General features: G+C 41.8%; 2 protein-coding genes across 2 annotated transcripts in view; one reads left to right on the top strand and one right to left on the bottom strand.

Annotated features, from left to right (window-relative positions):
- Positions 1 to 218: 218 nt before the first annotated feature.
- On the bottom strand, positions 219 to 3,759 carry LOC135461349 (uncharacterized). The gene is made up of 2 exons (XM_064738391.1): positions 3,687 to 3,759; positions 219 to 1,189 (listed from the first exon to the last, which is right to left on the bottom strand). The coding sequence occupies exons 1-2, from the start codon at positions 3,757 to 3,759 to the stop codon at positions 219 to 221; spliced, it is 1,044 nt and encodes a 347-aa protein (XP_064594461.1).
- LOC135461529 (uncharacterized) overlaps positions 3,597 to 13,588 on the top strand; it is a 37,534-nt gene continuing 27,542 nt past the window's right edge. Inside the window, exon 1 of the mRNA XM_064738667.1 lies at positions 3,597 to 4,265. Coding sequence (XP_064594737.1) covers positions 3,797 to 4,265 — 469 coding nt within the window. The 5' untranslated portion in view covers positions 3,597 to 3,796. The remainder of the gene's footprint in view (positions 4,266 to 13,588) is intronic.

Genomic DNA, 13,588 nt, shown 5'->3' with positions numbered 1-13,588 from the left:
AGAGGATTACACGTGGTTGTGACCTCTGATGCTCAGGGTAGAGGCATTTACGTGGTTGTGATCTCAGGTTGTAGGGCGGAGACTTATACGTGATTGTGACATCTGATGTTCAGGGTAGAAGATTATACGTGGTTGTGACATCTGATGTTTGTGATAGAGGATTACACGTGGTTGTGACCTCTGATGCTCAGGGTAGAGGCATTTACGTGGTTGTGATCTCAGGTTGTAGGGCGGAGACTTATACGTGATTGTGACATCTGATGTTCAGGGTAGAAGATTATACGTGGTTGTAACCTCTGATGATTAGGGTAGAGGCTTATATGTGGTGGTGACTTCTGATGTTCAGGGTAGAGGATTATATGTGGTGGTGACCTCCGATGTTCAGGGTAGAGGATTATATGAGGTGGTGACCTCCGATGTTCAGGGTAGAGGATTATATATGGTGGTGACCTCTGATGTTCAGGGTAGAGGATTATATGTGGTGGTGACCTCTGATGTTCAGGGTAGAGGATTATATGTGGTGGTGACCTCTGATGTTCAGGGTAGAGGATTATATGTGGTGGTGACCTCTGATGTTCAGGGTAGAGGATTATATGTGGTGGTGACCTCTGATGTTCAGAGTAGAGGATTATATGTGGTGGTGACCTCTGATGTTCAGAGTAGAGGATTATATGTGGTGGTGACCTCTGATGTTCAGGGTAGAGGATTATATATGGTGGTGACCTCTGATGTTCAGGGTAGAGGATAATATGTGGTGGTGACCTCTGATGTTCAGGGTAGAGGATTATATATGGTAGTGACCTCTGATGTTCAGGGTAGAGGATAATACGTGGTGGTGACCTCTGGTGTTCAGAGTAGAGGATTATATGTGGTGGTGACCTCTGATGTTCAGAGAAGAGGATTATATGTGGTGGTGACCTCTGATGTTCAGGGTAGAGGATTATATATGGTGGTGACCTCTGATGTTCAGGGTAGAGGATAATATGTGGTGGTGACCTCTGATGTTCAGGGTAGAGGATTATATATGGTAGTGACCTCTGATGTTCAGGGTAGAGGATAATACGTGGTGGTGACCTCTGATGTTTAAGGTAGAGGATGGTATGTGGTGGTGACCTCTGATGTTCAGAGTAGAGGATAATATGTGGTTGTGACCTGGTGTTCAGGGTTGAGGCATTTTCGTGGTTGTGACCTGTGGTGTAGAGGCTTATATGTAGTTGTTATTGGCTCTTTAAGATGTTCAGAGTAGAGGATAATATGTGGTTGTGACCTGGTGTTCAGGGTTGAGGCATTTTCGTGGTTGTGACCTGTGGTGTAGAGGCTTATATGTAGTTGTTATTGGCTCTTTAGTAGCGCTGTTGACGTGTGTCTGTGCAATGCAAGGACAGCCACTGCAGGTTTTCAGGACTGTAAAATATATACCATAATTAGTAGGGTACAGCTGTAATATAAACATTTGATACCAAACAGTGAAAGGGGCTATCTCTAGGAATTTTGTGAACGTAATATATGCCTATTCCACATTTAGGGATGCTATGATAGCGCTGTGTATCACCGAACTATCAAAGAAGCCATCTGTGCAATGTCTGTGCAAAGCATCTGTGCAATGGCGATATATTTGCCATTTATTAAATGTAGAAGCTGTCCAAGAGACGCTCTGTGCATATTTGTTGAAAGGACAATATATTAGCTATTTAGCACTGATGTAATAGCGCTAGGTAGAAGCAATCTATGAAAGAGGACTTATGGTGGGATTTTCTGGAAGGGCAATATATTCACTGTTTAGCCTCACTATAATGCGCTGTGTAGAAGCTAAGTATCAAAGACACCATCAACTGTGCGGATTTTTTGGAAGGACAATATATTCGCTATTTATCGCTGCTATGATAGCGCTATGCAAAAGCTAACTTCCAAAGAAGCCATGTATGCCAACTGGTTGAAAGAACAATATATGTGCCTAAATGTAGATACTAACTATCAAAGAGGACAGCTGGGCGGTTTTCCTGGAAGAGCAATATATTTTCTATTTAGCGCTGCTATGATAGCGCTATGCAGAACTTAGCTATCAAAGAGGCCTACTGTACCGAATGGTTGATTGAATAATAAATGCGCTATTTCGCAAAGGTGGTGTGTCGTACGGAATGACTGTCTCACATAATTATAGTCGAGGGTATAGGGATTGCCCAGGCATCAAAAGCACCTGCACTCCCCTCATTCCCACAGACACACAATTTGTAAGTCAATGCAGCATGTTTAACCTTAAAAGTTAATCAGTCAGTTGAGCATAAATTGTAGAATACAGAAAAGACATACAAGAAAGACTTTTACTTTTGATTTATTTTATTAACTTTTTAAACTTATTTTTTATGAAAAGCAATACAGCAATGGCGTTACCGGCCATACTGCTTCCGACGCCAATGGAATATATTTTCTTGTAAGGATAGCATAACCCTGGCAGTGATAGTTGCCATCTATTTAGACAATACTTTCAAATCGCTAATTAGCAAATATATTGCGTCATACGCATACCTTCTCCTGGCTGTGGTGTTTAGGATTTATTTAAACAATACTTTGAAATTCTGAGAAGATAAATAAGTCTTCTGGTCAACAATTGTTTACAGAAGGTTAGACATGCTAATTAGCAAATATATTATAAAAAGAGATTACTCTGAGGCCTGCTGTTTTAGGTGCAAACTATTGCTAGCAGTAATAGCTATCATCTGTTTAGACAAGACTTTCAAATCGCTAATTAGCAATGATACATTGTGTTGTACGCATAACTTCCCCTGGCCGTGGTAGTTGGGATCTATTTAGACAATACTTTAAAATTTATCTAAGAAGATAAATATAGTCTGGTCAACAGCTGTTTAAAGTAGATTTGAAATGCTAATTTGCATATATATTGTAAAAGGGGATTGTAGTTTAGATGCAAACTATTACTAGAAATGCCACTAGCCGATAATGCATCTTAATGGCTTTTACGTGTCCGATGTTTCCTGCTAAACGTCTAGTGTATTCATCCATACGCTGAGAGTATGACCTCACTGCATGACGGATCGAGAGACGAAGACATTGTTTATAATTAATTCAATGCTATGGTGCCAGTTTATCCCAAAGTAAACTCTGAAGTTAATGCTTGGCCTGTGCTATTTTAGTTGCAGAAGATACTAGCCTACTTTTCTGGGTGTCTATTGATGTCGATCTTATTAACTGCCTGGTAGGAGGTCATGTTTTCTCCTATTCCAATCAGGGTGTATAACTCTACATTCTATTATCGGAAATGGGTAACACTACACCCTGTCTTAAGCGGGTATTTGCGTTCCATGTGGTCATATCTATGAGCAGACTCCAACAGTAGCTATTGTGTGTTTGTTATAACCCCCTGGCTTTAGTTTGTCGAATTCGCCCGGACCGGTTATATATTAGTTAGTGCAGAGGATAAACCTGCATGCGTTTCACCTAGTCTCTGTGCGGTGACACGCGCCGGTCCGATGTCCACACACGGACGGGTCCACAAACCCTCCAACCCGCGTGGACTACTTAAACGCAGAGGTCACAGGACGCCGCAATAACTGCGAGGCCCGGGATAAACATAACAAGTCGGCCCTTGATCTGGATGGACGGGCAGGGCAGATAGTTCGAAAGCCCATCCCTGGGGAACGAGATTGCTGACTTCCGCAGATGCTCACAGACAACAGCAGAAACAGACAGGGCGATCAGAGCCAGGATTAAATGGGTCTGTGTCTGCGATCCTGCTATCATATGTCCCTCAATCCTCGCAAGTTCCTTACCGGCCACAATGGGGAATAGTACTTATGCCACGGTGCCACCAGTCAGTCAGCTGATTGTCACTGTAGTTATTCTGATCTGTGGAGTCTGCCAAACGTTGTCCCTTGGATTTACTTTACCTCAAACTTCACGGGTATGTGATGATCTCACGATAGATGTGTGTAAAAAACTGAATCTCTATAACCAAACTGTTTTACCGAATTTCTTCGAGCATACAAATCAATCAGAAGCTGAAAGAGCGATCTACACTTATAAAGAACCTCTAAATATGGGATGTTCTGTGGAGTTGTTACCATTCCTCTGCGCATTGCACGCGCCCCCTTGCCAGGGGTCAATCAATCTACCGTGTAGAGAATGGTGTGTCCAGATACAGGAGCAGTGTGGGAAGACAATGGAAGATGAGGGACGTGAATGGCCAGAGGCACTCCAGTGTCACTTATTACCACCAGCTTCTCATCACCAGTGCCTACTACTTACAGGTGAGATCTTGCACCTATAGGCACACATACACCATATGGTTCGTACTGAATTACGTGGCAAGTGACCACTGACCGGTTTGTCCATGTAATTACATAATAAATGATTACTGACCACTTTACATATATTGGCCATTTTACAATGTTTTAATGTAATTACGTAGGAAATGGCAATTGTCCAACATTTATATGTAATTCCATAGCAAGTCACCATTGTCCATCATTTACGTGTAATTAAATAGCAAGTCACCATTGTCCATCATTTACATGTCATTATATAGCAAGTCACCATTGTCCATCATTTACATGTCATTATATAGCAAGTCACCATTGTCCAGCATTTACATGTCATTATATAGGAAGTCACCATTGTACCAGCATTTAAATGTTATTATATAGCAAGTCACCATTGTCCAGCATTTAAATGTCATTATATAGCAAGTCACCATTGTACAGCATTTACATGTTATTATATAGCAAGTCACCATTGTACAGCATTTACATGTTATTATATAGCAAGTCACCATTGTACAGCATTTATATGTCATTATATAGCAAGTCACCATTGTACAGCATTTACATGTTATTACATAGCAAGTCACCATTGTCCAGCATTTAAATGTTATTATATAGCAAGTCACCATTGTACAGCATTTACATGTCATTATATAGCAAGTCACCATTGTCCAGCATTTACATGTTATTATATAGCAAGTCACCATTGTCCAACATTTACATGTTATTATATAGCAAGTCACCATTGTCCAACATTTACATGTTATTACATAGCAAGTCACCATTGTCCAGCATTTACATGTCATTATATAGCAAGTCACCATTGTACAGCATTTACATGTTATTATATAGCAAGTCACCATTGTCCAACATTTACATGTTATTATATAGCAAGTCACCATTGTCCAACATTTACATGTTTATTACATAGCAAGTCGCCATTGTCCAGCATTTACATGTCATTATATAGGAAGTCACCATTGTCCAGCATTTACATGTTATTATATAGCAAGTCACCATTGTCCAGCATTTAAATGTTATTATATAGCAAGTCACCATTGTCCAGCATTTACATGTCATTATATAGCAAGTCACCATTGTCCATCATTTACATGTTATTACATAGCGTCACCATTGTCCAGCATTTAAATGTTATTACATAGCAAGTCACCATTGTCCAACATTTACATGTTATTATATAGCAAGTCAACATTGTCCAGCATTTACATGTCATTATATAGCAAGTCACCATTGTCCAGCATTTACATGTCATTATATAGGAAGTCACCATTGTCCATCATTTACATGTTATTACATAGCGTCACCATTGTCCAGCATTTACATGTTATTACATAGCAAGCCACCATTGTCCAGCATTTACATGTTATTATATAGGGAGTCACCATTGTCCAGCATTTACATGTCATTTATATAGCAAGTCACCATTGTCCAGCATTTACATGTTATTATATAGCAAGTCACCATTGTCCAGCATTTACATGTTATTATATAGCAAGTCACCATTGTCCAGCATTTACATGTTATTATATAGGAAATGTTAAAATGGCCAACTTTTTCTTTACTAAGTAATTACATAGCAAATGTAAACCAGCGATTACTAAATAACATAACCTTTATGATTACTTAATTAGCTTTGGGGAGTGGGGCTGCTTCGATATATTGCCTAACTGCGTTTTTTTGTCCCTTGATCTGCAGCAGGAACATTCATTACCATAACTGGAGAAATGCTACTGGTTACATGTTGCATTGCCTTCATGTAGACATGTTATTTGTTACGCGTTTGCTGCTTAGTCGTTTGGGAATATCTTTATATAGACATGTCAGTGGTTAGCCATTTGGGCTGCCGTCATGTACACCTATTAGTGGTTGACCGTCATGTACACCTATTAGTGGTTGACCGTCATGTACACCTATCAGTGGTTGACAGTCATGCACACCTATTGTGGTTGACCGTCATGTACACCTATTAGGGGTTGACCGTCATGTACACCTTTTAGTGGTTGAACGTCATGTACACCTATGAGTGGTTGACAGTCATGTATACCTATCAGTGGTTGACAGTCATGTACACCTTTTAATGTGGACATTTCAGTGGTTTACGTGTTTGATTGTCGTCATGTAGACATGTCAGTTGTTAGACCTTAGAATAACCTTCATGTAGAAATTTTAGTTGTTAGATCTTTGTATTGTCATCATGTACACATCAGTGGTTACGTGTTTGGATCGGCTTCATGTAGACATATCAGTGGCTACGTCTTTAGATCGACTTCATGTAGACATTTTAATGGTTACTTGTTTGAATCGGCTTCATGTAGATATTTTAATGGTTACTTGTTTGAATCGGCTTCATGTAGGACATTTTAATGGTTACTTGTTTGAATCGGCTTCATGTAGACATTTTAATGGTTACTTGTTTGAATCGGCTTCATGTAAGCACGTCTGTGGTTTCTGTGCACCAGGTCAAAGTACAAGTATTTAGGATTAATATACTACGGCTCGAAATGGCCAGCTAACAAATGTGTTTATATGTTTTATTGTCTCTTTGCTCAGGTCAGGTTTGACCTGCCTAGAGTAGTCATGGGACAGGCTGAATAAGTAGAGGGTCATTCAGGTACTACGTCCGTTACGATACCACTCAAGATATTGAGTGTCCGTGTCGTTTGTTAAACAGATCGAGCTGTAAGGGCGGTTTTGGCCACAACAGATGGCTATTACTTGTCATGTGTCTTCTGTAAGGTACACGTACGTATAGCTGTCACACGCAGACTACACCTAAAGCTGTCACTCACAGGTTACGCCAGTAGTTTCACCGGCAGACTATACGCCTGTTACCTACAGACTACACGTAAAGCTGTCACTCCCAGGCTATGCCTATAGTTTCACTCACAGATCATACGCCTATCACCTACAGACCACGCTTATAATTATCACATGCAAACTACACCCATAGATTTCACCCACAGACTACACCTATATCTGTCACCCACAGACCACATCTATATCTGTCACCCACAGACAACACCTATATCTGTCACCCATACACAACACCTATATCTCTCACCCACAGGCCACATCTATATCTGTCACCCACAGACTACACCTATATCTGTCACCCACACACAACACCTATATCTCTCACCCACAGGCCACATCTATATCTCTCAACCACAGGCCACACCTATATCTCTCACCCACACACCACAAATTTTCTGTCACCCACAGACCACACCTATATCTCTCACCCACACACAACACCTATATCTCTCACCCACAGGCCACATCTATATCTCTCAACCACAGGCCACACCTATATCTCTCACCCACACACCACACCTTTTCTGTCACCCACAGACCACACCTATATCTCTCACCCACAGACCACACTTATATCTCTCACCCACAGACCACACCTATATCTGTCACCCACAGACCACACCTATATCTCTCACCCACAGACCACACTTATATCTCTCACCCACAGACCACACCTATATCTCTCACCCACAGACCACACTTATATCTCTCACCCACAGACCACACCTATATCTCTCACCCATAGACCACACCTTTTTCTGTCACCCACAGACCACACCTATATCTCTCACCCACAGACCACACCTATATCTCTCAACCATAGACCACACCTATATCTCTCACCCACAGATCACACCTATATCTCTCACCCACAGACCACACCTATATCTCTCACCCACAGACTACACCTTTTTCTGTCACCCACAGAGTACACCTATATCTCTCACCCACAGACCACACCTATATCTCTCACCCACAGAATACGCCTATATCTCTCACCCACAGAATACACCTATATCTGTCATCCACCGACAACACCTATATCTCTCACCCACAGACCACACCTATATCTCTCACCCACAGACCACACCTTTTTCTGTCACCCACAGACTACACCTATATCTGTCACCCACAGACCACACCTATATCTCTCACCCACATAATACGCCTATATCTCTCACCCACAGACTACATCTATATCTGTCATCCACCGACAACACCTATATCTCTCACCCACAGACCACACCTATATCTCTCACCCACAGACTACATCTATATCTCTCACCCACAGACTACGCTTATAGACTAAACCTATATCTGTTACCCACAGACTACACCTATATCTGTTACCCACAGACAACACCTATATCTCTCACCCACAGGCCACATCTATATCTGTCACCCACAGACTACACCTATATCTGTCACCCACAGACCACACCTATATCTGTCACCCACAGACCACACCTATATCTCTCACCCACAGACCACACCTATATCTCTCACCCACAGACCACATCTATATCTCTCACCCACAGGCCACATCTATATCTGTCACCCACAGACTACACCTATATCTGTCACCCACAGACTACACCTATATCTCTCACCCACAGACAACACCTATATCTCTCACCCACAGGCCACATCTATATCTGTCACCCACAGACTACACCTATATCTCTCACCCACACACAACACCTATATCTCTCACCCACAGGCCACATCTATATCTCTCAACCACAGACCACACCTATATCTCTCACCCACACACCACACCTTTTCTGTCACCCACAGACCACACCTATATCTCTCACCCACAGACCACACCTTTTTCTGTCACCCACAGACCACACCTATATCTGTCACTCATAGACTACACCTATATCTGTCATCCACAGACTACACCTATATCTGTCACCCACAGACTACACCTATATCTGTCGCCCACAGACCACACCTATATCTCTCACCCACAGACTACACCTATATCTCTCACCCACAGACCACATCTATATCTCTCACCCACAGGCCACATCTATATCTGTCACCCACAGACTACACCTATATCTGTCACCCACAGACTACACCTATATCTCTCACCCACAGACAACACTTATATCTCTCACCCACAGGCCACATCTATATCTGTCACTCACAGACTACACCTATATCTCTCACCCACAGACAACACCTATATCTCTCACCCACAGGCCACATCTATATCTCTCAACTACAGACCACACCTATATCTCTCACCCACACACCACACCTTTTCTGTCACCCACAGACCACACCTATATCTCTCACCCACAGACCACACCTTTTTCTGTCACCCACAGACCACACCTATATCTGTCACTCACAGACTACACCTATATCTGTCACTCACAGACTACACCTATATCTGTCATCCACAGACTACACCTATATCTCTCACCCACAGGCTACACCTATATCTGTCACCCACAGACTACACCTATATCTCTCACCCACAGACAACACCTATATCTCTCACCCACAGGCCACATCTATATCTCTCAACCACAGACCACACCTATATCTCTCACCCACACACCACACCTTTTCTGTCACCCACAGACCACACCTATATCTCTCACCCACAGACCACACCTTTTTCTGTCACCCACAGACCACACCTATATCTGTCACTCACAGACTACACCTATATCTGTCATCCACAGACTACACCTATATCTGTCACCCACAGACCACACCTATAACTGTCACCCACAGACTACACCTATATCTGTCGCCCACAGACCACACCTATATCTGTCACCCACAGACTACACCTATATCTGTCACCCGCAGACTACACCTATATCTGTCACCCACAGACTACACCCATAGCTGTCACCCTCAGACTGCACCTATCTCCCACAAACTGTACAAGTAACAGACACCCACAGACTACTGGCACATCCGTCACCCACAGACTACACTTGCAGCTGCCAGTCATAGTTAGGCCACGACTACAACCTATGGCTGTTTGTGAATCTTCAGTCGAGCCGAGCCTACAGCTGACATACGCCGTGAAAACATGTACAGACGTGTATGTTCCGCAGTCTGTTTGTTACTGAATGTTGTTTTACATGTAAGTAGATCTGTACTTTACTTTTAATGCGCTTATACATGTTTGTAATTCAGACCTTCTTTGCCGTGGAAAGAAGTTCTCCTTGGATTGCAATTTGTATACGATCAGACCAAACTCCTCTGTCAACTTTGAGCGGCATCAGTAAGATCAGTTTCAAAAAAGTGTTGGAATTTGCACATTTCAAAAAGACTCCTTTATTAAAAAGGTTGGATTCGGAGCGACTATACAGTACCGATTTTTTTTACAACCATGATGGAATAGTTTGTGGAAATATGTCCGACATTACTTCAGTTTGGTTGGATGGTTAACTTTGTTAACGTGATACAACACCACGGCTACAGAGTTTAGTCCCCATGTGGCAACATTTACTCTGTGCAGTTGCGTGATATCAGTTTATCTGAATGAAACAATAACCCATAGTAAACAGAGCCGCTCTACTCCCAGGGAATAGATCATATTCTATCCCACCGGTTTTCCTCCGCACTACATCAAAGTCCCGCGGGTTTGTTCAGTAACAGCTGGCCCAGCCCAAATCCGGGCTCAGTGATATACCAAAGAACTGCAAAAAGCATGGGGTATTACTACATAAAGCCATGGCGTGAGTGAGAGAAAGAGGCGCTCAGTCTGGTGACCGTGATCAACCATTCTATACTATATCGGCGCTCTTGTAAACACGGGCGAACGATGAGTGTGGGCCAACCGGCTATCTCATAGTGATCACTGTCGTCTCGCCTTACTCACGACTAGGACAAACTAGGCTGGTGGGAAGAGGACAGTAGTGGTGGGGGGTGGGTACAGAAGTGCGTCGGGTTTGATAGGGTTGTGGACTTTATTTGTATGTGTGGCTAGTATCACCGTCTTATTTGTATGTGTGACTAGTATCACCGTCTTGTTTGTATTTGTGGATAGTACCAACGTCATCTTTGTATCTGTGGATAGCATCATCGTCTTCTTTGTATTTGTGGATAGTATCACCGTCTTTTTTGTATGGCTAGTACTCCCGTCATATTTTTATGTGGGAATAGTATCACCGTCTTACTTGTATGTTTGGCTAGTATCACCGTTTTATTTGTATGTTTGGCTAGTATCATCGTATTATTTGTATGTGTGGCTAGTATCATCGTCTTATTTGTATGTGTGGCTAGTATCATCGTCTTATTTGTATGTTTGGCTAGTATCATCGTCTTCTTTGTATGTGTAGCTAGTATCGGCGTCTTATTTGTGTGTGTGGCTAGTATCATCGTCTTCTTTGTATGTGTAGCTTGTATCATCGTATTATTTGTATGTGTGGCTAGTATCACCTTCTTTTTTGTACGTGTTGGTCGTATCATCGTCTTCTTTGTATGTGTGGCTAGTATCATTGTCTTCTGTGTATGTGTGGCTAGTATCATCGTCTTATTTGTATGTGTGGCTAGTATCATCGTCTTATTTGTATGTGTGGCCAGTATCATCGTCTTATTTGTATGTTTGGCTAGTATCATCTTATTATTTGTATGTGTGGCTAGTATCATCGTCTTATTTGTATGTGTGGCTAGTATCACCGTCTTATTTGTATGTGTGGCTAGTATCACCGTCTTATTTGTATGTATGGCTGGTTTCACCGTCTTATTTGTATGTGTGGCTAGTATCACCGTTTTATTTGTATGTGTGGCTAGTATCATCGTATTATTTGTATGTGTGGCTAGTATCACCGTCTTATTTGTATGTGTGGCTAGTATCATCGTGTTGTTTGTATGTGTGGATAGTACCAACATCTTCTTTGTATGTGTGGCTAGTATCACCGTCTTCTTTGTATTTGTGGATAGCATCATCGCCTTAATTGTATGTGTTGATAATAATGGGGTTTAATTATTCACTCCGTTAGCAACATTTGTATAATTTAGGTAGTTATTATACGCCTGGTGTTACGTTCATTCAGTTCATTAGGTCGGGCGAGACACATGCGTATAAAAGTCTTAATTCTCAGCGTCTCCACTGACTTTTATTTTACAGCCATCACCAGCAATTGGACGACCCAGTTCTCTAGTAACTAGCAAGACATTTTAACACAAACAACTGAGACAGTACAGTAAGAAAATATTAACTTCTCTATGTACAATTTTTGATCATTTCGGAAAGACATCAAAGATCTTCGAGGTCCTTAGTTCATTTACTTCTTTGGAATCTTGAACGACAATGTCCATATTATTTTGATTGCGATATGTCGTTCTATAGACACTGTAACGACAGATGCGATGAGCACGAGATGTGGCGGATTACGTATGGCTAATCTATTGTGCCTAATGGCGCATTGCATCTGTAATTTTGATCCACATATTACATCTGATTATTGGTGACTTATTATGGAGATTCTGATTTAATGGATAAAAAGTTCGTCAGAGTTAGAGCCCGGTACAACCTGACATGTTAAGAGCGTTTCGGTATCTGCTACGGGCACGTCCGCATTTGGCCCATGTCACTCCACATGTACGCACTAGACGATAAACTGTAAGAGCGATTCCTTGGGGGTGCAGCTCGCGGCAGTTACAGAGCCGAGCAGCTATTTAGTCTCAAAAAACGATCTGTAATCTGGGCTCATGGCCTCACTGCCACCTTCTCACGGGCATACTACATCGTGAGATCATGGCATACCCCGACCACACAAGATTCAACAGCTGCTTTGTCTTCTGATACACAATTCACTCCGAGAACGCCGTGGTTTCTGATACACACATGGAGATCGGTAGGGCTGGCAAGAGATTGAATTGACATGCGTCTTGTGAAGGTGCATGGTTCCAGGAGCTGAGGGCATCGGAATACAGATGAAGATCAGGGTGTGTTAATATCCTTCAACAGAATAATGTTAGACTGAGACAAAAAGAGATGAGAATCTGGGTATATTTATATCCTTCATCAGAATACTGTCAGACTGAGACAAAAGAGATAAGAATCCGGATATATTTATATCCTTCATCAGAATACTGTCAGACTGAGACAAAAGAGATAAGAATCCGGATATATTTATATCCTTCATCAGAATACTGTCAGACTGAGACAAAAGAGATAAGAATCCGGATATATTTATATCCTTCATCAGAATACTGTCAGACTGAGACAAAAGAGATGAGAATCCGGGTATATTTATATCCTTCATCAGAATACTGTCAGACTGAGACAAAAGAGATGAGAATCCGAGTGTATTTATATCCTTCATCAGAATACCATCAGACTGAGACAAAAGAGATGAGAATCCGGGTATATATCCTTCATCAGAATACTATCAGACTGAGACAAAAGAGATGAGAATCCGGGTATATTTATATCCTTCATCAGAATACTGTCAGACTGAGACAATAGAGATGAGAATCCGGGTATATAT

Source organism: Liolophura sinensis, chromosome 1, assembly GCF_032854445.1.
Source record: "Liolophura sinensis isolate JHLJ2023 chromosome 1, CUHK_Ljap_v2, whole genome shotgun sequence".
NCBI classification, from domain to species: Eukaryota; Metazoa; Mollusca; class Polyplacophora; order Chitonida; family Chitonidae; genus Liolophura; species Liolophura sinensis.
Note: the sequence above shows the minus strand (reverse complement) of the source record. Positions and strands in the feature narration are given on the sequence as shown.

Coding starts and splice junctions, on each gene's coding strand:
- LOC135461349 (XM_064738391.1), bottom strand. CDS start 3,759: ATGATAGCAGGATCGCAGACACAGACCCATTTAATCCTGGCTCTGATC. Junction 1,190..3,686: donor GTCTGTTTCTGCTGTTGTCT/GTGAGCATCTGC, acceptor TCTACACCACAG/GTCACAACCACGAAAATGCC.